Source organism: Pelodiscus sinensis, chromosome 12 (genome assembly GCF_052426305.1).
Source record: "Pelodiscus sinensis isolate ZL-2025 chromosome 12, ASM5242630v1, whole genome shotgun sequence".
NCBI classification, from domain to species: domain Eukaryota; kingdom Metazoa; phylum Chordata; order Testudines; family Trionychidae; genus Pelodiscus; species Pelodiscus sinensis.
Window position 1 is genome coordinate 1503624 of NC_143063.1, and position 26329 is coordinate 1529952.

General features: G+C 46.4%; 1 protein-coding gene across 4 annotated transcripts in view; it reads right to left on the bottom strand.

The window, feature by feature from the left end:
• PDPR (pyruvate dehydrogenase phosphatase regulatory subunit) overlaps positions 1–26329 on the bottom strand; it is a 50357-nt gene that overhangs the window by 17248 nt on the left and 6780 nt on the right. For all 4 annotated transcript variants that reach the window (XM_075940674.2, XM_075940675.2, XM_075940673.2 and 1 more), the window contains exons 4-12: positions 18613–18694; positions 18354–18517; positions 16969–17090; positions 13924–14041; positions 13149–13298; positions 11354–11546; positions 9034–9158; positions 237–392; positions 7–140 (exon numbers count right to left, since the gene is read on the bottom strand). In XM_075940674.2, coding sequence (XP_075796789.2) covers positions 7–140; positions 237–392; positions 9034–9158; positions 11354–11546; positions 13149–13298; positions 13924–14041; positions 16969–17090; positions 18354–18517; positions 18613–18694 — 1244 coding nt within the window. The remainder of the gene's footprint in view (positions 1–6; positions 141–236; positions 393–9033; positions 9159–11353; positions 11547–13148; positions 13299–13923; positions 14042–16968; positions 17091–18353; positions 18518–18612; positions 18695–26329) is intronic.

The following is a 26329-nucleotide window of genomic DNA, read 5'->3' on the forward strand; positions in this document are numbered from 1 at the left end:
ACTTACGCTTATTTCAAACTTGGTAAAAGATGACATGTCAATTACACACACCGCCTCCTTACAGCACTTGACCTCTGACCCCACAATGTCAAACCAATCTGGTTTGTAGAAGGTCTTGCTCTGGTCCAATGCCAGTAGATCTATGGAAGGCAAGAATCGAGACACTGATTAATAAGCTGACTACAATGATGCACATCAAATCGGTAGGATGCTCTATGCAGAGAATATGATCTCACCTTTCCCTGGTGGGACAAAGTACTTGGGTCTCTCAAATCCGTGCTTCTCCATCCATCTGGCTCCCTGGGCATCCAGGCGATCATAGAGCGGGGAAGTACGCAGCTGCCTGCCAGTCTGGAAGTCCCAACGGGGAACCTTCAGATCATAGATCAGCGCTGTAATAATCAAAGATGGCCTATCAGTGAAGTTGTGACATTTCAGCCCAGCTCCCTTAAAAGGGCTGTCTGCTCACAAGTACTCCTTTCTAGTTGTGAAAGTGTGCTCTGAGCACTCCTAGGCTGTGTCCAGACTCCATGCCTCCGTCGACGGAGGCATGTAGATTAGCCAGATCGGAAGAGGGAAATGAAGCCGCGATTAAAATAATCGCGGCTTCATTTAAATTTAAATGGCTGCCCCGATCTGCCGATCAGCTGTTTGTCGGCAGATCGGGAGAGTCTGGACGCGATGCCCCGACAAAGAAGCCTTTCTTCATCGACACAGGTAAACCTGGTTTCACGAGGCTTACCTGTGTCGATGAAGAAAGGCTTCTTTGTCGGGGCATCGCGTCCAGACTCTCCCGATCTGCCGACAAACAGCTGATCGGCAGATCGGGGCAGCCATTTAAATTTAAATGAAGCCGCGATTATTTTAATCGCGGCTTCATTTCCCTCTTCCGATCTGGCTAATCTACATGCCTCCGTCGACGGAGGCATGGAGTCTGGACACACCCCTACTGTTTAATAGCTAACTAAGAAAAGAACTCTGGTAGGTACGGCTTTGGCTGCTGCTTGTGGCCCAAGCTGCACACTCAATGCTTTCCCTCGGTATCAAGCACATCATTTCTGAAGCAGAATCATTCCAATGTCAGCTCTTCAATGACACCAGTGTCTGATGCTGCACAGAAGCTGAGATGAGGAGCAGCAGGAGTCATAACACTGCTGAGTGCAAGGCTGACTCGGTTTCTAGGTTCGGATTGTTGTTTGCTGTTTCCCGAGAACATGATTGAGATAGATTACAGAGCAGGTTTACTCCACTGTTACCAAAGGATGGCTGGATTAGATACATCTGGAGCCTCTGCTGATGCATCAGACTGTTCTCAAACCTCCTAGCTGAGAGCCTAATCTCTAGCCTTCTCCTTCCAGCCCGTCATCAAATCCCCTTACTTTGTAGCTGGGTGCACGTGTCAGATTTTAAACACCAGAACGAAACCCTGTGATCATCCAGTCCGACCTCTTGCTTGACACAGGCCACAAAAGCTCATGCAGTAATTTCTGCATCCAGCCTATAACTTCTAACTGAGCAAGTCTTAAAAAGGCATCCAATCTAGATTTAAAGAGTGCAAGTGATGGAGAATGCACCACATCCTTATGAAAATGGTCCTAATAGCTCATCAGACTCATTGCCAAAAGTTTGCATCTTGTTTCTAGTCTGAATTTGTCTAGCTTCAGCTTCCAACCACAGCCTTGGTCCCACTCAATTTAAGAGCATGCTACCGTCAGAAATCACTTCCCCCTTTTTGGTCCTGACAGACTGCAGTCAAGTCACATCTTAACCAACTTCTACATAAATTACACAAGTGGAGCTTCTGAAGTCTCTTGCTCTGTGGTCTGGACTGCCTCTTGGTTGCTCTATTTGAACCTTTTAAAAAAAATTTAACTTTTTTCTTGAACTGTGGGCTCCAAAACTGCAGCACATATCCAGGAATAGCCTCACTAATGCCGTGAGCAGAAGTAATACTCCCCTGCTTATACAGCTACGATTTCATTCACTCTCTTCGCTACAACTTCACACTGGGAGCTCATGTTCAGCTGAGTATCTACCATCACCTCTGCATCTCTCTCTGTCACTGCGCTGCAGCACCCTGCCACATCTTGTGAAAGTGTTTGTTCCTAGAAGCATGATCTTGTATTTGGGCTGCATTAAAACACACCTTGTTCAAGTGAGTCCAAATTATCAAGCAATCCAGGTGAGGGAGAAGCTACCCCAGAGTTACTGGACTCGCTACCACTTAGTGTGTCATTGTAGCTTTTACCAACAATGATTTTTTATTTTTCCTCCAGATTGCTGAAAAAAAGATACCGAAAAGCATTGGGCTGAACACGGATCCTCTCTGGTGCCATTAGATTTCCTCAAATGATTAGGATTCCCCATTTACAGAAACTGCTGGAGATCAGTTAACTTGTTTTTAATCGATGTAATATCAACTCCATTAAAGTGATATCATGCTAGGAGTCTACTACAGGCCACCTAGCCAGGTGGAAGAGGTGGATGAGGCCTTTTTTAAACAATTAACAAAACTATCCAAAGCCCAAGATTTGGTGATGATGGGGGACTTCAACTATCCAGACATATGTTGGGAAACTAACACAGCGAGGCACAGACTATCCAATAAGTTTCTGGACTGCATTGGAGACAACTTTCTGTTTCAGAAGGTTGAAAAAGCTACCAGAGGAGAAGCTGTTCTGGATTTGGTTTTAACAAATAGGGAGGAACTAGTTGAGAACTTGAAAGTGGAAGACAGTATAGGGGACAGTGACCACGAAATAATACAGTTCATGATCTTAAGGAAAGGTAGAAGGGAGACCAGCACAATTGAGGTAATGGATTTCAGGAAGGCAGATTTTGATAAGCTCAGAGAACTTGTAGGTAAGGTCCCATGGGAAGCAAGACTGAAGGGAAAAACAACTGAGGAGAGTTGGAAGTATTTCAAAGGGACGTTGTTAAGGGCCCAAAAGCAAACAATTCCGCTGTGTAGGAAAGATAGAAAATATGGCAAAAGACCAGCTTGGCTTAACAAGGAGATCTTGCATGATCTCAAAATAAAAAAGGAGTCATATAAAAAATGGAAACTAGGACAACTAACAAAGGATGAATATAGGCAAGCAACACAGGAATGCAGGGGCAAGATTAGAAAGGCAAAGGCACAAAATGAGATCAAACTAGCTACAGGCATAAAGGGAAACAAGAAGACCTTTTATAAATACATTAAAAGCAAGAGGAAGACCAAGGACAGGGTAGGCCCACTGCTTAGTGAGGAGGGAGAAGCAGTAACAGGGAACTTGGAAATGGCGGAGATGCTCAATGACTTCTTTGTTTCGGTCTTCACCGAGAAGTCTGGAGGTGTGCTTAACGTAGTGAATACAAGCAGAGAGAGGGTAAGTTTAGAAGATAGGATACACAAAGAACAAGTTAAAAATCACTTAGGAAAGTTAGATGTCAGCATGTCACCAGGTCCTGATGAAATGCATCCCAGGATACTCAAGGAGCTGATAGAGGAGGTATCTGAGCCTTTAGCTATGATCTTTGAAAAATCATGGCAGACAGGGGAGATTCCAGAAGACTGGAAAAGGGCAAATATTGTGCCCATCTATAAAAAGGGGAATAAGAACAACCCAGGAAACTACAGACCGGTCAGTTTAACGTCTGTCCCAGGGAAGATAATGGAGCAGGTAATTAAGGAAATCATATGCAAACACTTGGAAGGTAATAAAGTGATAGGGAATAGCCAGCATGGGTTTGTGAAGAACAAGTCATGCCAAACTAATCTGATAGCTTTCTTTGATAAGATAACGAGCCTTGTGGATAAGGGAGAAGCGGTGGATGTCATATACCTAGACTTTACTAAGGCATTTGATACGGTCTCGCATGATATTCTTATTGATAAACTAGGCAAATATAACTTAGATAGGGCCACGATAAGGTGGGTGCATAATCGGCTGGATAACCGTAGTCAGAGAGTTGTTGTTAACGGTTCTAAATCCTGCTGGAAAGGGATAACAAGTGGAGTTCCGCAAGGGTCTGTTTTGGGACCCGTACTGTTCAATATCTTCATCAATGATGTAGATATTGGGATAGAGAGTACGCTTATTAAGTTTGCAGATGATACCAAACTGGGTGGGGTTGCAACTTCTTTGGAGGATAGGGACATAATTCAAAATGACCTTAGCAAGTTAGAGAAATGGTCAGAGGTAACCAGGATGAGGTTTAATAAAGAGAAATGCAAAGTGCTCCACTTAGGAAGGAACAATCAGTTCCATACATACAAGATGGGAAGCGACTGTCTAGGAAGGAGCATGGCGGAAAGGGATCTAGGGGTCATAGTGGACCACAAGTTGAATATGAGTCAACAGTGTGATGCTGTTGCAAAAAAAGCAAATATGATTCTAGGTTGTATCAACAGGTGTGTTGTAAGCAAAACTCGTGAAGTCATTCTGCCGCTCTACTCTGCACTAGTTAGGCCTCAGCTGGAGTACTGTGTCCAGTTCTGGGCACCACATTTCAAGAAAGATGTGGAGAAATTGGAAAGGGTACAGAGAAGAGCGACAAGAATGATTAAAGGTTTAGAGAACATGACCTATGAAGCCAGGCTTCATGAACTGGGCTTGTTTAGTTTGGAAAAAAGAAGATTAAGGGGGGACATGAGAGCGGTTTTCAAATATCTAAAAGGGTGTCACAAGGAGGAAGGAGAAAATTTGTTCCTCTTGGTTTCTGAGGACAGGACAAGGAGTAATGGGCTTAAAGTGCAGCAGGGGAGGTTTAGATTGGACATTAGGAAAAAATTCCTAACTGTCAGGGTGGTCAAATATTGGAATAAATTGCCAAGGGAGGTGGTGGAATCTCCCTCTCTGGAGATATTTAAGAACAGGTTAGATAGACATCTGTCAGGGATGGTGTAGACGGAGCTTGATCCTGCCTTGAGGGCGGGGGGCTGGACTCGATGACCTCTCGAGGTCCCTTCCAGTCCTATTATTCTATGATTCTATACTGCTAAGAAAAACAAAAAATCAGCGTGGTGTATTAGTAATCCTCTGCTGGCAGTGTCAATATTCCGCAGTTCTCATAAGCATATGACTCTGAAGTCCAGATTCTGATGCAGTCGGCCACAATGAAAGCATGGGAAGTCTGTATCTATGTTTGATGACACATCTCTGTGGCACCTTTCACGGCAACCTGAAGACAGTTTCATTGATCCTGCTCAAACATGTCAGATGCTGATCTTATTAGAGAATGCCAATGAATCCAGTTCTGAGCAACTTGCTCAAGTTCTTAGGGACTGATGTCAGCCCACCCAGGACTGCACCTCAGACTGATCGATCTCCCTTCCTTCCTTCCGCCCTGGCTCAGTGTCCAATACAAGATCTGTTTTAGGCATGTCATCCATTCTGATAACATGTCCAGTCCTCCTAAGTTGTGCTCTGAATGCTAGTTGTGTTTGCTCTCTCAAGGACCTTAATATTGGTCACTCTATCCTGCCCGTGAATGCTCATTATTGAGTGGAGGGAGCACATGTGAAATTGGTCAAGTTGTTAGAACCACTGCACTGTAGATCTTTAATTTGGCAGAGAGATGGTTGTTGTGCCGGTTAAACACTTTTGCTCAAAGTCAGTCTAGGGCCTAGCTGGCTTTACTAATTCTGGAGTAGATTTCCTTATCAAGGGAGCCATCACTTGAGATGAGATTGCCCAAATACTTGAACTGGTCCACAGTTTTCAACTGTGTCCCCTGGAGCATTGGAATGAGGTACTGTTTGAAACAAGACCTCGGTCTTCTCGAGACTGAGGGTGAGGCCAAACCTAGGATGCTTCAGAAAATCTACCCACAGCAATCTGACGGTCATCTTGTTGACGGGCCATCAAGGCAAAATTATCTGCAAAAGTGCCTCAACTTGAAACCTTTCTAGTGTCTTGGTCTAAGCACTGACTCCTCAAAGACCAAAGAGGGAGCCATCAAGCTGGTTGCAGATGTATATTCTGATTCAAACCCCTTGTTGCCTGACTGAGAATACAAGCAAAGAACAAGTCGAACAGCACTGGAGAAAGTATGCAGCTTTGCTTCATAGAATCACAGAAGGGACCTGAAGAGGTCATCAAGTCCAGTTCCCTGCCTTCACCGCAAGACCAAGCATCTAGATCATCCTTGATAGAAGTCTGTCTAACCTGTTCTTAAAAATCTCCAATAATGGAGATTCTACCACCATCCTAGGCAACGTATTCCAGTGCTTCACCATCCTTAGCGTTAGGAAGTTTTTCCTAATGTCCAACCTAAACCTCCCCTGCTGCACTGCTTCTTGTCCCATCATCAGAGGCCAAAGGGAACCGTTTTTCTCCCTCCTCTTTGTGACACCCTTTTAGATACTTGAAAACTGCTCTCATGTCCCCTCTCAGTCTTCTCTTTTCCAGACTAAACAAGCCCAATTCTTTTTCAGTCTTCCCTCATAGATCATGTTTTCTAGAACTAATCATATTTGTTGCTCTTCTCTGGACCTTCTCCACATCTTTCCTGAAACTTAGTGCTGAGAACTGGACACAAAACTCCAGTTGAGGCCTTATTGCACAGTACTGTGGAAGAATGACTTCTTGTGTTTTGCTCACAACACTTCTGAAATGCAACAGGGAGATCAGGAAGTTGTTGCAGGAGAGATGCTCTTCTGGAAAATCCAACTCCACGAATCCCGTCTTCATCCTCTGCTCACTCTTTCCTTTTGGAAAGGAAAACTGCCTACCAGCTCACTGACTGAACATTCTCCAGCCAGTCTAGTCTCACTCAGTGCTGCAATATCAATATTAGAATGAGCAGGCCCTCTGGAGAGCCTTTTTCCCTCTCAGACCTTCACACATCCCCTCCATCTAGCAGGGCAAGGACATGGATTGCCATAGGTCGATCAGCCAGACACCGTAGTCTGGCCAGATATTATGGGACAGGCAATGCTTAGAGCACCTTTCCTAGCCTCTTCTCTTAAAAAGGACTGTTCAGTTACCTATGATGCAGCGGACAAGGTGGGCTCCAGCCCAGGAAAGCTTACGCCAAGGTGGATTTAAAGACTTTTTTTAAATTAAAAAAAAAAAAATCAGAATTTTTTTATTTAGAACAGATTTTTTTTAAAAATCACCAACAGTAAATTTTTCATTTCAAAACAACAGCTACAATTAAATCTCATCACAAACATGTGACACCTACACTCCTAAAAAATGAATGAATGGCTCTAGTCTGCCCAGCCTTATAACCAGCTCTTGCTTCTTGAAAGTTCTGGGCTTTCAATTTTTCTGTTTCTCAGCAGATTCAAATGCAATACGTGCAAAGAAGGCAAAGGCTGGATTGGACTATTTTTATTCTTTGCTTATGTGCTGGTGGACATGGACCAAGCACGGCAGAGGTGTTAGTTAATACACTGTCACAGCTTCCTATAGTTTGCCACAACTTTTGCCACAGAAAAACTGCTATGGCTTCAGGGTGTCTCTCACACCCTATCTGGGAATATTTTGAAGAAACTTGTTCCTTAAGTAAAAAAAAGGAAAATATGTCAAGTGTAAACAAGGAAAGAAGATGATGCAGGGCCTAGCTGCAAGAATGAAACATCGTAAGGAAAATTGCTTATTGGGAGAAAATGAAGTGGACAAAGGTGTGGATATGGCCAAGTGAATCAACTGGTTAGTAACTTAAATAATTCGCTCTGTAATGTGTCATTCTTCAAGACTCTCTCTATGCCTTTTAGGACAAATACATTCTCAAGCTGTTTGCTATATTAGATGTTGCTAGAAAAAAAAGTTCATCTTAGCTAATCCTTATGGCTTGATTAATTGTTAACTAGGTTTAGAATCTATTACTCAAATATACAATATAGGAAGCTGAAGTAAGAGAAATTTGGAGTTTCCAGTTGCCACTTAAGTGTCGTTTTCTTATTTTATCTATACATTTTAGAAATGGGCATCTGTCAGAGTCTGTTGTTCAAGAACTCCTCCTAAACAGTAAAAGCTAGGACCGTCAAATTTGATGTGAGTGCCTTCTTATCACAACTTAAAGCAGGCTTTGGTTGTGCCAGGACAACGGGATGTATTGTCTCTCATAAAATGGAAAGGGAGGAGTCTGATAGAAGAGACAGTTATAGTCCAGAATAACTGGCAAGGGGCCAGAGAGAGGGCCCAGGACAGCTATAACCCCACTGGGCCAGCAGGGGGCAGAGGTGGAGAAAGGGACAGCTATTTATTACATACTTCAGGGAGTTTGTTTGGGTGTGTGTCTCTGTCCCCGAGTTGAGGGACATGCATCCATGCCCCACTATGCCCAATGTCACTGCAGTGGCCATGGGCAGGCCCATCTTACCTGGCCCCAAGTTGCTGCAGTGAGAGCTGGCTGAGGTTGTCCTCTCTCCCTGGGGAAGCTTGCATACTGACACTCATCTCCAGCCCCAACCCAGAACAATGATTTAAATGAAGGGGAAAAAAAAGGTTGCGATAAGGACCTGAGCAATGCCAGGTAAATCTTCTAGTATTATATAACACATGCCCCTTATTTTGGAACACATGAACCACAGAACATAATGGGGATGCCATAAGTCTATTTCCTATTTTACTTCAGCATAACTCAGTTTTCCCAAGGGAATCCAAATCTCTTTTTGTTTTCTCAAAAAACAGTGAGTTCTACGGGGCTTACTCCAAAATTAAGTGCACTCTAAGCATAGTCTTAGCTTTTTCGTTAACTTGATTTTAAATCGGGATTTAAATTGCCTTGATTTTAAATCAACCCACTGTGGCTTATGCCCAAATACATTTGTTAGTCTTTAAGGTGCCACAGGACTCCTTGTTTTTGCTGAAACAGACTAAGACGGTTACCTCCCTGAAATACATATATACATATTTTTACCAACCTACGACTTATGAAAACAAGACAGTCTGCTGAAAAACACGTCCCCGCCCCGGGGAGAGGATAAGAGAGCATATGACAGATGCACCACAGGCAGCTATTTGCATACTCCAATGATAAGCGCAGTATAAGAACCAATTGAGACTAGACTGGTGAGAACCCTGGAAGACTACTTACGCATTACTTCCATGACACGGTGACGGAGGAAGGTGCGACTGCTCTGAAGGGCACCAAAGCGCTTCAGGTCCAGGGGCCAAACATTTTCTGATGGGCAGCCATTCACCATCCACTCAGCCAGGTACCTGATTGGAGGCAGAAACCAAGGAGGATTTGGGTGTAGATCTGAAGCATGATGAGCAAAAGTCTAACTCTGAAGTCAAGAAGTGATGGCAATTTGGGCACTAACATTTTTTGCAATAGGGAGCATCTCTGAGTAACAAGACTGCAATAATACAGACAGCACTGAGAGATTCCAATCTAAAACAAAGTCAGACTCCAGATAATGGAATGATTCACTTCCCACTATAGTGAAATTTACAACACAGAGCAATGGAAGCCAAGGATACTCTTCAAGTGAACCCACAGACATCAGACTGCTAGCATGGCTGGCCTTATGCTAATTCCGTGGTCCCCAACACGGTGCCCGTGGGTGCCATGGCGCCCACGGGGGCATTCGTGTGTGCCCACCACGTGCTCGGGGCTGGCCTGGCCCTGGGCACGTGGCGCGTGCACAGTGCCGGAGCCGGCTGCAGGCGCATGGTGAGCGCCGGCCCCGGGGGGGCGCTGGCCCCGGGCGCGCGGCGCTTGGAGGAGGGGGGGGGGCGGGGGCGCCGGCCCCGGGCGCTTGGAGGGGGGGGGGAGGGGGTGCCGGCCCCGGGCGCGCGGCGCTGGGGGGGGGAGGGGGCGCCGGCCCCGGGGCCCTTGGAGGGGGGGAGGGGGCGCCGGCCCCAGGCGTGCAGCCCTTGGAGGTGGCCCCGGGCACTTGGAGGAGGGGCGGGGGGCGCCGGCCCCGGATGCGGTTATGGGGGGGGGGCGCGCGGCTATGGGAGGGCCCCGCCCCCGTCCCCTGGCGCCCGGCGGGCGAACGGCCATGCCCCCTGGCGCCCGGCAACCTCCACAGGTTGGGGACCACTGTGCTAATCCTTAGGCTACACCAAGCAGGGAGAGTCAAAGTAGGTTTAATCTGGGATTAAGCTGACAAGGAGTTTGCCATTTCCAGTATCTAGTGCCAGCTGACCCCCCTCAGCAGAAGGCACCTGCCAAGTTGTAGGGTACATTGGGCTACACTTCCACAAGTAACTAAGCAAAGCCAGCAGGGTGTACACTGGACAACTGTCAAATAAGAGCAACAGAAAGCTAGAGAGCGCAGAACAAAAGAGTTCATCACATTCGGCTAGCACAGACAATAGCAAAGGGGGTATGAAATGGGCCATCGGAAAAATCTAAGCAGAAAGCTATGTTAATGCAATGTCAAGACAGACAGCTTGGAGGGATAAATGGATGAGTCTGGTTCCGTCCCCAAAGCTGCCAACAGGCTGTAGATTTTACTGTGATGTTGCTATGGACCTTATTAGGACAGAGAAAATGGAGACTTTCCCTTTTTTGTGAATTCTCTAATGGCAACTAATGGCTACCAGACTAGGAATCAGAGGTCACTCTGGGGCTGGGGTGATAAGAAGGATCCTGAGTGATGGAAGGCAGTGTGCCATGGTAGAGGATGCTGAATTAAAACAGGGTGCCAAGATGGAGTTGCAATAGGGGAGTGGATGAGAGAGGACTGTGGTAAGGGACAGCAGCCTTTTTTTCCTGGATGAGATGTATACAAATCTGTCAGTCTCCAGATTTGTGTGCAAGTCTTATATACCAGGGAGTCATCACACCCCTAGCATGCTGGCAGAGAGAAGAGTGGGGAAGTTTGTTTGGGGAGTAAGTAAATGAGCTTCAGAGTCTGTGAATCCAGCACCTTTCACCAACATTTAACTCATGCTAGTATTTACAGTACAGGGTGCTTTATCCCCTGTATTTTTAGTGAAAACTAACACTGTAGAATCATTAGAACAAGTCTGGCCTAAGGAGGTCAGCCTGCAGGTCTAGGATGTAGGACTTTTTCCCCCCCGTGTGATAGCACCACAGACACAATGCACTCAGCTTGTGCACTGGGGACAAGGTGAGTTGAGCTGGGAAAAGAACAGGACTGGTGCATCCTGCAAGAAGCCTCATCAGGAAGCTGTTGGTCCGTGACATGTAGAGCCTAAAGAGGCAGTGAAGGAAAAGCCAATAACCAGCTGAGGAGTCGGAAAGCCCCACACAGAAGGGAATCAGAGGAAATAAAATATGCTTTTCACCCTCACTAATGCAGTGCTCTTTAATAACTCAGGCTGCCTGCTCAGCTAAGCTCAGAAATGAATTCAAGTTTTACAAAGGCAGAATTTGAGCATCATCTTGTGGCAAACAAGACCCCACCGTGCCTCTTGCACCATACTGGTGAGCCACTTACTTGCCTGCTCCTCCCCCGAAAGAGGTGCCAGCAGAATTCATTCCAGCCAAGACGAAGTAGCCCTGTACCGTGGGCGACTCTCCCATGATGCACCGCATGTCAGGAGTGAAGGATTCTGGGCAGTTCACTAGCTGCATGATCTCCAGAGCCTCCAACCCTGGCATCCTCCGCAGAAGAGAACTCAGTAGAGGCTCTAGTCACAAAACAAAACAAAACGCACTAATCCTGAGAGTCACAGCCGTTAGACAACAGGCACGCCCCCTTCATCTCCAAACCAGCCCATTTACACCAAAACAGACTAACTCTACACTGTAGGATCTGGACAGACAGCAGCATCTTCCATGTTCAGTCCAGCCATGGGACAAACCAGACCTTAAGCTCTTTCCCTCCTTTGCTCAATATTCAGCAGCTGCAGGCACTAACATGGTCAAGTTTATGCTCCTTTAAAAATGTCTGAACAGAAATAAAACTCTTGTGCCCATCCCCAGCACATGAGGATTCCAATCTGAGTATGGGATTAGGAATTTCGCTAGAGGGGTTTCAGAGCAGCCAGTGTCAGATTGTTCTTTCACGATATCGAGAGCAGCAGTGTCACAGGCTGGTTGGTGCTTTAAGGCCAACAGCAGAATGCTCCTGTCGTCCCCCCTCCCAAGTGATTGTGGTATGGCAACTGAACAGTCATTAGTGACCCTGTAAGGGTATAAACTTTTCCTGTAGCCATATTGTGAGGAGTAAGGCCTTCGTCTGCAGCCATATTAATAGAGCAGCAGCCATGAAATAAGAAACCGGTCACATCCTCACATTCCATCTAAATTACAAAAACAATGTGATATTAGGCTGTTAAGAAGCCCATCCTGTCCTAATACCAGATAGAGAAACAGATCTTAAGATGGTTAACAGCATTCTGTTTGGCAAGAGGCTACTTATCAATAGCTGTGGTTGTGAAATCCACAGCTTTTTTTTGTCTTTCTAGTCCCCCGCTTCTCTACTGTCTGAGAGCGCTGTCTGGTTCTTTAACCATTTCTGTCTGTTACCAAATTTGACCAGGGTGTGAATTAAGGTGGTGAGATAGGATTGATTATAGAATTTTGTTGCAGTATGAGGGACTGGTTAGTAAAACGATTGGTTAAGGTACAGCTAAGGAAGACTCAAGTTTCACTATATAAATGGAGGTCCAAAAGGAAGCTCTTTGGGGAATCAACTCCAAAGCAAACCCAACTAAGCCCCCAAGATCAGAGCTGCCAGAGCTCAATGCTCTGCCAATGGCATCGTGCAGATAGACCTGATTCTGACTGGCCACCAGGAAAAGTTCATCTGTCTGAGACTGGTGAGCACTGTCTGGTAGCGTGTGCACTCTGTTCTGGTAAAAGACCCAGTGAACCTGCCAAAAGATTAAGCCCTGAGTCTACAGGGAATGGGCATTTTCTCTGAGCACAGCCTGGAGTCCAGGGAGGGATAACGTTAGGTGCCTCTCACCTGGGTGTGACTGTAATGCTTTCAAATTTTCTTGTCTGATTTTGTAAAGCAAGTCATTTGAATGGGGTGAAATTTGGAGTAAGACAGACAAATCAGACTCCTGGAAGGGGTATGTCTGGAAAAGCCGAGGGCACGCGGTTCTAAACTGAGCGGTGAGACAGTTGATGGGAGTGGGATTCTCCCACAAATTGACAGCTGAACCCACTTATTAATGTACCCAATTGCCCCTGCTCCTTAAGAGGACAGATAAAGAGTTCTAGCAAACCCAGAGTACTGCCTCCCTGTTGAGCCCTCTGTAAAGCCTGTCCCACTTGCATACCAAAGTGATCCCAGTCCTCATGCAGATTCTGAATCTCCAACTGGTTCCGGCCCTCAGTAAAGAGAGGCTTGGGGTTCTTCTCAAAGCCCCCTGAGAGGATGCCGCCTTGCCAACTGCGGATATAGATCCTGCCATCAGGGTCCACGATAGCTGCAGAGAAAGAGGAGACAGTATGGGAGAGCTGGGAAGTGCAGGTCAAATTACAAATGTGTTTCTCTCAAAAAGACCACGCTCCACACTCAGGGGCTGGGAATACAAAAAGGAGAGAGGTTTTCCACTTCCCAGCCGGGGTGTGTCCCCTCCCTCAAGGGAGACAAAACCTCAAGTGCTCTGGTTGCCCGCTATTGCTCAACAATGAAATGCCATTGTAAAACCTTAACACCCCCCACTCTCTTCCCCTCACCTCCCCCCCCACTTGGAGGCCCAAACAGAACACGGCAGCAAGATTAGCACCATTCCCCCACAGCATGCACCCATCTGAGATGCAGCCACCTGCAAAGCAAGAGTCAAAATTATTCCCAAGCCACAATCGACTCTATCTGAGCTGGCAAACCCAACTAAGCTCACTTTTGTGACAAGAGGGTTTTTTTGAGTAAATGGACAGCTATTCCCCACCTCAGCTCTGAAGAGAAGACTTCCACAGGGCACATTTCTGGCAGAGTTCAAGACTACAGGAAATACCTGCACCCCATGAACTCTGCCTCACCAGTCACTTGCCTTTGGAAGGACAGAGCTAGTTCATCAGCAAAACAAAACAGAGTAGGAGAGTCCTCACTTGGTGTGTTGCTCTCCAATGGCTTCTTCAAGGGGCGGGTCAGGAGGTAAAAGTGCTCACAGGCATGCAGTGGGATACTGACCGGTTCCTCATTGGAGAGACCCAGCTCATAGGCCCACTGAAACCAGAAAGGGTTAGTTAGGGTGGGAGTGACAGGGGGAAGCTGGGGCCCATGTAGGTTTTGTCTATCTAATGGTTTGGCTCTAGCAGCAGAGAGCAGATCAGTGTCCATGAGGCTGTAATATTGCCTTACACAGAGAAGGAACTATTCCCTGTCTCTCTCCCTGTTCGTGATTGTAAGCTCTTTGGGACAGGGAACATCTTTTTGTTGTGCTTGCACAGCAGCTAGCATGTTGGGGGGGGGGGGGGCACTAGTATATGAATGAGGCATCTAAGTGCTACCATGACATAAAACAAACAAGATTCATACAGTGAAGTTGCTCTTGGTTTGGCTTCTGAAGAAAATACAACAGACAATTATTCTTCTATAGGGCTCCTGGATTTCTGGGGTCCTCTGTTACCAACATGGCCAGCTGCAGGCTGAGAAACATCAACTGGCAAATGGACAGTCAGGGTTGACAAGGTGGGACAGTTAGAATGAAGGTTTCCAGGAAAAATCACAGAGATTCAATTGTCTCATTAAGAGACTCAGCAAAGTCCTTCACCTCAGAAGGGTGCGATCTTCCCCTTGAGTGAGACTTGGCAAGTGTGTATGGCACTCTGCAGGGTGCTTCATAGCAGGGTCCCCTTAGACTGTAGTATCAAGCAAGCAGCATCCGCTAGTCTCCTCTTAGATAGAGCTACAGTTCTGGGCACTGGATAGCATGTCTGATGTACTGCATCAGATCAAGCCAAAGCCAAAGCCAAAGCCAAGCTTAGCATTATAAGAACGTATCCAAGTACAGCACAGAGGGAACACAGAACACATTTATATGATAGAAAGGAAAAATATTACTGAAACAAATACAAAGGTGGCAGAAACATAGTAATACTAATTAGAACGGAGATAGCATAGAGAGGGTATTTGGGGATGTAGCCAATCGCAGGTCTGCAAAGGACCTTGAGAAGTCATCCAGTCCCCCGCACTCAGGGAAGGGCCATCTATATCATCCTTGACAGGAGTTGGGCTAACCTGCTCTTAAAAGTCTCCAGTCATGGAGATCCCACAGCCTCCCCAGGCAACTTATTGTAGTGCTTAACTACCCTGACAGGAAGTGTTTCCTAATGTCCAACCTGAACCTCTCTTACTGCAATTTAAGCCCATTGCTTCTTGTCCTAGCTTCAAAGGTTAAGAACAATTTTTCCTCCCTCTTTCCTTGTAACAATCTTATGTACAGTGGACTCCGGATTAACCGACACCCGGTAATCCGACACTCCGCTTTATCCGACTCTGCATCTCCCGGGGACTTTGTTCCTAGGAGCTGCAGGGTCAGATACAGCGCAGGCCGGGAGAACGGCCCTGCTTGCTGCCCTGTCACTCTCTAGGAGCATCTGGTGATGAAGTGGCCCCGGCAGGAGAGGCAGCAGCTTCTCCTAGAGAGCAACAGAACAGCACGCAGGAGTGGCATCAGCTGTTCCCTTACTCTCTTGGAGCAGCTCCTGCCACTCCTGCCTGGAAGTGTCCCGGCAGGAGCGGCAGCAGCTGCTCCTAGAGAGCAATGGAACAGCTGATGCTGCTCTGCCGGGGATGCTCGTCCCGGCAGGAGCAGCATCAGCTGTTCCGTTGCTCTCTACAGTAGAGTCCGTATCATCCAACATATTCGGTAATCCGACCACGTGTCGGTCCCATTTAGGTCGGATGATAGGGACTCTACTGTACTTGGAAACAGTCATGTCATCTCTCAATCTTCTCTTTTCCAGAGTAAACAAACCCATTTTTTTTCCCAACCTTCCCTCATAAGTCACATTTTCTAAACTTTTGTTTTTGTTGCTCTTCTCTGGGCTTCCTCCAGTTTGTCCACATCTCTCCTGAAATGTGGCACCCAGAACTGGACACAATCCTTCAGTTGAGGCCTAACCAGCACCTAGTAGAGTAGAAGAATTACTTCTCATGTTTGCCTTTTTGCAACAGTGATACACTGTTGACTCATATTTAGCTTGTGGTCCTTTAAGACCCCTTAGATCACTTTTCACCATTTCCCATTTTTCATGGGATTGCTCCTTCGTAAGTGGAGTACTCTATTTGTCCTTATTGAGTTACATTCTATGTACCTCAAACCATTTCTCCAATTTGTCCACATCATTTTGAATTCTAATCCTAACATCTACTTGCAATCTCTCCTGGCTTGGTATTGTTTGCAAACCTAAGTGTACTCTATATGCCAGGGGTGGGGAACCTTTTTTGGGTCCGGGGCTGCTGACCCACAGAAAAACACACCCCAAAAAACCACACACACACACACAAACCCCTCACTATCATGGCCCCTGACTGAGAAGGACAAAGACGCTCCTCACATTCCCTCACACACCAGAGACTAGGAGGGGCCCAGCCTAGTAGATTTTGTGTGCTCCAGCCCAGCTGTGCAGTAGGGGAGGGGCCTGAGCCTTGGCAGCCAGATCCTCGCAAGCCAGAGGCCGTATTTTGCCCCCAGGCCTGAGGTTCTCCATCCCTTCTCTATGCTATTATAAATCACTGATGAAGATATTGAACTGGACCCAGAACTGATCGCTTTGGGACCCCATTCACTTCCAGCACGACTACGGACCATTCTCTGGGAATGGGTTTCCAGCCACTTATACCCCACATTATAGGAGCGCCATCTAGGTTGTATTTCCCTAGTTTATGAGAAGGTCATGCAAAACAGCATCAAAAGCCTTATTAAAGTCAAGCTATATCACATCCACTGCTTCCCCCTTATCCACAAGGCTTGTTACCCTGTTGAAGAATGCTATTAAGCTGGGTTTTTTTAGGGGGGCATGATAGGTGTTCATTCATTCTGAAGAAATGAATCATGTTCTTTTCATTGACCCGTCTCCTTCTCTGCTATTGCAGCTACTGAATACTGGATCCCTTCCAGAGAGGGAGAAGTTCCCATCAGCTCTAACCTGCCCAGCACAGTTGACAAAATACTGGCATTTAATCTGTCCTCTGTCAGTCTCCACGCCAGTCACACAACCCTTTTGGACCATGACATGGCTGACACTTGTCCGTTCGTGGATCTGGACACCTGCAGAGAGAGGTCAGAAAAAGGAATTGGTATCTCAGGCCTTACTGCTTGGATGAAACATAAGGCTGCTAACCTCAAAGCCACATTGGCAGCCTCTCTCCCATTCCAAGCAAAGGTATTTTTTTTTCTTTCTAGAGGAATCCCGCTCACATAGAACACAGCAGAAGAGCTTGGCTTGTGTATTAAATTTCGTGTACAAAAGCTTGAAGGCCTGTGTACAAGGAAGCAGGAAAGATGCTGTAGTGCGGTATGCTGGAGTTACAGCTTTTTCAGTGAGGGACTTCTACTGGTCACAGAAACAATAGGGAAGGCAGTCGACCATGAAGGAGGCAGAAAGAGTGTAAACAAGAAGCTCCAAGCCAGGGTAGAGACTCTTAAACTTTATTTATAAATGCTGGAATTTTTGAGTTTGGATGGTGGCAGATACACAAAAGGTAACAGCTAGTTCAAGGGAACAGTCATTTTGCCCAGTATCGTGAATGACACTAACAATAGGCCGGACATTGAGAAAAATGCAACTGGCAAACAGAAGTTCCAGCCAATACAGTCCCGGGGCACCCAGCCTGATGGCACTTAGTGAGGCTAACAAAGGTTCATAAGAAGTCCTAAGTACAAGACTCAGACATGCTAAATGGTAGGACCAGCACTTCCAGAGAGTTGGAGGCAACTGGCCGTCGGCTCCACACTTCACTATCCACAAAGGACAGGCAGCTGCCATACAGCCTCTACCTTAGCTTCAGATCTCCACTCTTGCCACGTTCCACTCCCACCACCTTCACTAAATCATGACACTGTTCCTTCTTTCAGACCAACCCAAGCAGACTGAACAAGCTTTTAACAGGCATATGCTAGGTCCACCTCCAAACCCATCTGACCAGTTCAATATTCCAGCTTCTGACCACATGCCCCCCAGGGCTGACATAGAATTAAACTGTCCAGACTGGTTTGAATCTAGCTGTGCTGCTAGACTAAGTTCGCACCCAAGTTCCTCATTATAGAAAAGCGTTGTATGGACTTACAGGGTTGTATAGAAATAATTACTACAGAGGCCTGAGACAAGTGAGTCCCTATATTAAAGATCTCTAAAGATACAGTACCCAATCAAAGAACTGACCTGACTTTAGGGTGGAGGGAAATGGATTTAAATAATATTTCCTTTAAAAGGAGCAGATTTTGATGACCAAAATAGACTAAGTTGTATCCCAAATGGGACACCAACATCACACAAAGAGCAGGCATGTTACAGATTTAAAAAATCCATACCATTCTGAGAGGCAGCATTTGCCAGAGCTAGACTCACGTCGGCGGACGATACGACTGCGTCCTCGGGCACCCACATAGCACCCACCAGGTCATGGATGTTGATGAGTGGGTGCAGTTGGGACACTTGCTTTGGAGCCAGGATTTCACAAGGTATCCCCATGACACTGCCACAGAACACACAGAGGATGCTTGTCATTGCCGCTCAGGAAAGGCACGCGCTGGAAGGGGTTAAGACTGACACAGTTTCTCGCTCATGTACCTGAGCCTCGAGGCAATGCGCTTCAGGGAGATCAGACGATCCTGAGTCTGAGCCAGTGAGATCGAGCCTGTCTTCATGTAACCTAGGACAATGACCAACCAAAGTCAAGACAGAGGTGGGCAAGTTCTTCAAGCCCTTATGCTTCCATCAGATGCATTGCTTCCAATATACAGCAGCCAAGAAAACCCAGCTCCCCACATTCACACACCGATTAGCTAACAGACAATTGTTTTAGAAGGCAGAGTTTAATGTAGAATTTTAAACTTATTTTAACCCACTTTATACTAAAATGTCAGTTCAAAAATATTCCAACAGATTAAATTCCACACACTCCTGCTCAATAAAGTAGAAATTGGCAGGACAAGATATTAGAACTAGGGACTCAGGCCACTGCCCCATGTGCTCTAACAGCTATTAGAATAATAAGAAGCTAAAGTCAAAATTTTAATGTTTAATAAATGAACGCAAAACCTTTTGGAACCAAGGTAACTCCATTGGCTTTAAAATGACCCTTTAAATATTAACCTTAATTACCGACAGGGCTGATACCACTGTCTGTGAGGGATGCCTAACTCATTCCACTGTAAGACCCTGTTTTCCGTTTATACTGCTGGAAAATGTTAATCATGTGGTCTGAAATCTTCCATGTCCGTTATGTGCCTCAAACAATTGAGAGTTTTTTGGTTGTTTTTTGTTTTTTTAAATGTTCAGCCTAAATGATTTAGCCATCCTGAGAATGAGATTAGGAAAACATTGTAATTTTGCTCACATTAAAAATGTTGGCAACCTTTTTTCAAGAAGCTAAAGTTCCCCCAGCTTTGGAGCAGGGACATGAAATTTGGCTCCAAAGCTGGGGGAACTCTCTTTTGCTAGCGCTGCCAAAAATCAACCAAATTTAACTACATTATGCCTTTGAAAAAACCTCTGTTCGCACTTACTGATTTGCTAGAGTTTTGCATCTAAATCCCCAAAGATTCGGTCCTCCCAGAGCATACTGTGGCCTAGGGCTAAACAGGTCTTTTTTCTGCAATTTGATGGGGCTGCTCACTGGAATGGAGAACAGGGAACCTGTCTCTCTTGTATTCGAGATGCTCCCCCTGCTGGGTTCTAGCTGTGTGGAGGAGTAAGCTGCCGGAGGGAACAGGTCCTGGGAAGGAAGTGCCAAGGAGAGCAGATTGGGACATGTAGCTAGAGGGGAGAGAGAGAGAGAAAGACTGGGAACTGGGCTTGGGGAAAAGAACAGGAGTGGTTAAGCAGAGACTGGGAGCTGGGAAGAGAGTAACAGATTAGATGAGCTTGGAGGAAGGGAGACAAACTTACTGAGCAAGATTGGGATTTGAATCAGATAAGTGTGGGGGGGAAAGGAGGATGGGAGACAGATCTGATGAGGCAATGGAGTTCAGGGGGAGGACTAAGGCTGGCTGGGTAAGGAAATTGGGACAAGGGAGCATGGTGAGGACACAGATTAAAGGAGATGCCCAGGGAGAGAGACTGGGATCCCCCAACGGTAATGAGGAACATGGGTGTGTATAACCAGAGGCTGAGGGAGGACAGACGGAACAGATGAGGAGCTGGGGGACCAGGACTCATTAGGCAAGGAAACTGGGAACTGGGCAAAGAAAGGGAGTCTGAGACAGAGAAGTTGAAGAGAGCTTGGCAGGAAGTTCACTTTTGAAGGTTCTGACCTCACTAAATCACACTCCCCTCTAGATCCTGGAATGGCATCTCCGGTCCCCCGCTTTCAGCAAAAATCTGTGAAACCTGCTGGCAGTGGCCCACTCCCTCTAGTGCTGACTCATGGAGGGTGATAAGCTAATTAAAGTTACTGACAGCAGTAAGGGTAGGTCTACACTGCAGCACTAAGCTAATCCGAACTAGCACATCTAGACCTAAAAACTAGTTTGAATTAGCATTTTGCTAATTCGAACTAGCATGTCCACACTGAGTGGACCCTGAACCGGGGTTAAGGATGGCTGGAAGCAGTGCCGGCAGGGCATCAGATGAGGACTTAGAGCGTGGAGCTGCTGTCTCAGGCTAGCCGAGGGCTGTGCTTAAAGGGACCCGACCCCCACCCCGGACAGACAGTTCTCAGGGGTTCCCCGCTCGCTTGTCTAACTCGATGAGGGACAGCAAAGCAGTCCTGGCTTGGAGTGCCCTGAGTGCCCACATTCGGCACATCACAGCACTCGGCCATCAGCCCGGCTGCACTTGCCGCAGGCTGCCATCCGGGGAGAGGGTCAATCGGGGGGCTGCAGGAGAGCTTCCACCCCAAGGAGCCCGCAGAGCCAGCCCAGTCCTCCCCATCGGGGGCTCGTAGCCCAGTCCTCCCTCACCTCCTTCCACTTACCCCTCCCTAGACCCCCTTCCTGATGTACAAAATAAAGGACACGTGTGTTCAAAAATAGAAACTCTTTATTGAACAAAATTACTGGGAAAAGGAGGTGGGAGAGGGGAGGGCAACTAAAATGATGAGGGGTTTGGAACAGGTCCCATATGAAGAGAGGCTAAAGAGACTGGGACTTCTCAGCTTAGAAAAGAGGAGACTGAGGGGGAATATGATAAGAGGTCTATAAAAGCATGAGTGGTGTGGACAGGGTGCATAAAGAAAAGTTCTTCATTAGTTCCCATAATATAAGGACTAGACGACACCAAATGAAATGAATGGGTAGCAGGCTTCAGACTAATAACAGAAAGTTCTTCACAAAGCAAATAGTCAACCTGTGGAACTCCTTGCTGAAGGAGGCTATGAAGGCTAGAACTATAACAGAGTTTAAAGAGAAGTGAGAAAGTCATGGAGGTTGGGTTCATGGAGTGGTATTAGCCAGGGGGTAGAAATGGTGTCCCTGGCCTCTGTTTGTGGCAGGCTGGAGATGGATGGCACGAGACAAATGGCTTGGTCATTGTCTTCGGTCCATCGCCTCCGGGGTAGCTGGTGTTGGCCGCTGTCGGCAGTCAGGCTACTGGGCTAGATGTACCTTTGGTCTGACCCAGTACGGCCGTTCTAAGCTCAGGGCTCAGGGTCGGGGGTCTCACTGGACCACCTTGATTTTCATGCACACCTGCTCCTGGGTGGCCAGGCTGGCAGCTATCCTGCCCTAGACGGCCACTTTCCTGTGCCTAGTGTGGAGGTCGTGGATGAGGTCCACGATGTCTGCACTAGACCAGGCAGGCGCCTGCCTCTTGTGGACCTGGGCAGGCTCCCGGGAGCCACCAACCTGGTCCCGGGAAGAGGCGGAGGGCTGGGTGGAAGTGGGTGGCTGGCTCGAGCCGTGCCTGGTGCAGGGTCTGCTGGCTGGGTGCTGGCAGGCTTGCACCTGGCACAGGCACCGTAGCCAGCCCGTGCCCCTTTAAGGGTTCCGGGGCCGGGAGGGGGGCAGAAGAGTTTCCCTGGTGGTGCCCAGAGTGGCCACCAGGGAAAGCTGGGGAGGGCTAGCCTCCCACTAGTTCGAATTAAGTGGCTACACAGTCCTTAATTAGAACTACTTAATTCGAACTAGGTGTTAGTCCTTATGGAATGAGGTTTACCTAGTTCGAATTAAGCGCTCCGCTAGTTCGAATTAAGTTCGAACTAGCGGTTTGCTAGTGTAGCGCCTATCAAAGTTAATTCAAACTAACGTCTGTTAGTTCGAATTAACTTTGTAGTGTAGACATACCCTAATAGGTTATGTGGCTTAACTCATATGATGGATCTAAAAGTTTGGCACTGCTGGTAACCCATGTGGGTTTCAATATGATGCCAGACGATGGAATCTCTGTTTTTCCAGGTTGCATATTTAAAAACCTAGGAAAATGCATACAAACAATGTTAAAGGTCAAGCACTCTGAACTCAAGAAATTCTAGAATTAAGGAAACCTGAAACTTTAATTTGGCCCAGTGAACACATGCATCAAGATACAGGCTGCCTCCTACTTGCGATACGATCGGTTATTGGGACAGCGTCGCAAGTCGGGGCGCCGTAACTTGAGCCTGCATTTACAACAGGCGTCATGCGCTGTCATAAATGTGGGGCCAAGGACGTTAAGTCAGGGGATTTCAGCCCCTTCCGCACTTAAGGAAAAGATCATAATTACAGGGGGTCGTAAATCGGGGGCCTCCTGTAGCCTTACATTTCATGCTCATGTTTCCGATAAGATCTGACTCATTCCGTATACAAGTGGGACTTGCACAGGGGGGTGAATCACGGTAGTGTAATGGTGAATGAGGCCGCAAGATTGTCATAACCACGCCAGTCTCCTGTGTGCAAACTGTGCTTGCGTAGCTAGAATTTGTGGAGTGTGCCGATTGAACCATAGTGGCACTTTGACTGGATACATGTAGAATGCCAGCGGGCCACATACAGCCTGTGGGCCACAGTTTGCTCATAAGGGGACTAATGACGCCTCATCTAACAGGAGTGTTAGAAAAATAAATTCCTTGATGCCTGTGAAGCACTCAGATACTATGTGATGGTCTTCATGGCTGAGGATGTGCTGGAAATTCCCAAACATGAGCCATTCCTTTTAGGTTATAAGTCTGAGGAACTGTCCCAGATCAAGGCGTCATTAAAGGTGGTTTTGGAACAAATTGATAAACTAAATAGTAATAAGCCACCTGGACCAGATGGCATTCACCCAAGAGTTTTGAAAGAAATCAAGTGTGAAACTGTGCAACTACTAACTGGTTTGTAACATTCCTTTAAATCAGTTTCTGTACCAAATGGCTGGGGGATAGCTAATGTGGCGCCAATATTAAAAAGGGCTTGAGGGGTGATCCTGGAAATTACAGGCCGGTAAGTCTAACTTCAGTAGTGGAGAAATTGGTTGAAACTATAGTAAAGAACAGAACTGTCAGACCCATAGATGAATGTAATTTGTTGGGGGAAGAGTCAACTTGTTTTTTGTAAAGGGAAATCATCTCTCACCAACCTACTAGAGTTCTTTGAGGCAGTCAACAAGCATGAGGACAAGGGGGATCCAGTGGATAGAATTTACTTAGATTTCCACAAAGCATTTGACGAAGTCCCTCACCAAAGACGCTTAAGCAAAGTAAGCTTTCATGGGATAAGAGGGAAGGTCCTCTCAGATTGATAACTGTTAAAAGACAGGAAATAAAGGGTAGGAATAAATGATCAATTTTCAGAATGGAGAGAGGTAATTAGTGGTGTCCCACAGGGTACATACCGTGAAATGATTTGAAGAAAGGGGTAAACAGTGAGGTGACAAAATTTGCAGATGATACCAAACTGCTCAAGATAATTAAGACCAAAGCAGACTGTGAAGAACTTCAAAAGGATCTCAAAAACTAGGTGACAGGGCAAAACACGGGATATGAAATTAAATGTTGATAAATGCAAAGTAATGCACATTGGAAAACATAATCCCAACTATGCATATAAAATGAGGAGGACTAATTTAGCTATTAGTTCTCAAGAGAAATCTTGGAGTCATTGTGGCTAGTCCTTTGAAGACACCCATTCAATCTGCAGTGGCAGTCAATAAAGCAAACAGAATGTTGGGAATCATTAAGAAAGGAATAGAAAATAAGACAATCTTATTGCCTCAATGTAAATCGACTAGAGTATTTACCCAGCATTGCTCAGGTCCTTAGTTCAATTCAGTTTTGCTTTTCTTCATTTAAATCATTGCTCTGGGGTGGGGCAGGGCATGAGGGGATCAGTATGCAGGCTGTTCTGAGGAGAGGGGACTACTCCAGCCCTCAAACTGCTGCAATGAGACCAGGTGAGAGAAACCTCTCCATGGCCACTGGAGATCCATCGGGCACAGCCAGAGGAGCAATGCATGTCTCCCAGCTGGGACAGTTCCAGGTTCATCTACCCCCCGCACTCCCCAGCCAGAATGAGGAATGCAGCAAACTGTGCACTTTCCCCTTGCTCCATGATGGAGAATAGCCAGCAATGTTCCTGTAAGAATGGGGGGAGAGGGGAAGAGATGCAGCCCCTTCTGCTCTCCTTTAAAGACACCTGGGGCACGAAAGACTTGGGTAGTCCCAGGCAGGAGGGTGCCCCCAGCCAGACCCTAGATGGACCTTTGGTCTGACCCTGTGTAGCTGTTCTTATGTTCCTTCCTAGACAGTCAATTCCCATTGTGTGTGTGTGTGTGTGTAACTGATTGTTCCTTCTTAAGTGGAGTACTTTGCATTTGTCCTTGTTGAATTTCATCCTATTTATCTCAGACTATTTCTTCAGTTTATCCAGATTATTTTGAATTATGACCTTATGATCCATGGCACTTGCAACCTCTCCCAGTTTGGTATTATCTGCGAACTTGTTAAATGTATTCTCAATGACATTATCTAAATTAGTCCTCACGCTGGGGTATTACAGCATTGAGGAGCATCCTTAGCATGGTGGATTGAGGAAGCCCCCCCATAGAGTTGCGCCAAATAATACAGAATAAGGCGCCGTGGACTAACAGTATCTAGGAGAAGGGAAACTCTGATTCCAAACTGGGGCAGAACGAGCTCGCTAAGCCTTTTTAGGCGCATCAGTCTAAGAGAAGATAACTCTGATCTCAAACCCGTGCTCTCTCTCTCTCTCCAGTGTACATGTCGCAGTTTCTGTGCCTGTGCACGATGGTTGGAGTGAGAAGAGAGAGTGGGGTGGGAACTCACAAGCCTGCCTCACTTAAATCCACTCATATGTGAAGGTCTCTCTCGACACCAAAGACAAGTTTTACTATCTGTGAAGCGTACTGTCCTCTAGCATAAAATGTGGATCATGACGTATCTGCTCGACTAGCCAAAGCCAGCGCTGCCTTTGGTCAGTTTTCCAAACGCCTATGGAATGACCATGGTATTAAACTCCATACCAAGATAGCGGTTTATCAGGCAGTTATCCTGAATGTCCTGCAGTATGGCTCGGAGTCATGGACAATATATCATCGCCATGTTTTGAAACTCGATCAGTTTCATATGCGTTGTCTGAGGAAGACTGCTCATGTGAACTGGTGGGACAAAATTCCTAATATGGAGGTTCTGAAGCTATGTGGTGTCATGGGCATGGAAGCAATGCTTATGAACAAACAGTTTTGCAATATTGGTCATGTTATGAGGATGGATGATAGTATAGACCATCTTTGGTATCTGTGTATGGCCAGCTTGCTCATGGAAAGCGCTCGATCAGTGGTCAGTATAAGCTCTATAAAGACATCTTAAAGGCCAATACAAAGTCATGCAGCATCTCTCTCAATGATCTGGAAACTCTAGTTCGGGACAGATTGTCCTGGTGACAAACCATTGTACAGGCTCTTAATTGCTTTGAGAGTCTGAGTATCCAGGCATTACAGGAAAAGCGGAGGATCCGAAAAGAACATTCAGCGCTTGCAGTTGACGGCTTATGAGACATCTGTAATCGGCTCTGCCAATTTAGTTGCTCATCAAAAGCATCATAGAAGATGAGATCCGATCGATCGACGGCTCAGTCCAAGAAGAGAAGAAGAAGAAGAATCTAAATCAGTGATGAAGATATTTAATAGAACCAGTCCCAAAACTGTTCCCAGTGGAATCCTGCTAGTTATGCCCTTCCAGCATGACTGAACCATTGATAACTACTCTGGGAATGGTTATCCAGGCAATTAGCACCTACCTTATTCCAGCCCCATCTAGGTTGTATTTTCCTAGTTTATTCATGAGAAGGTCATGCAAGAACATATCAAATGCTTTACTAAAGTTTAGGCATACCATATCTACTGCTTCCCCTTTAACAAAGTTTGTTATCCT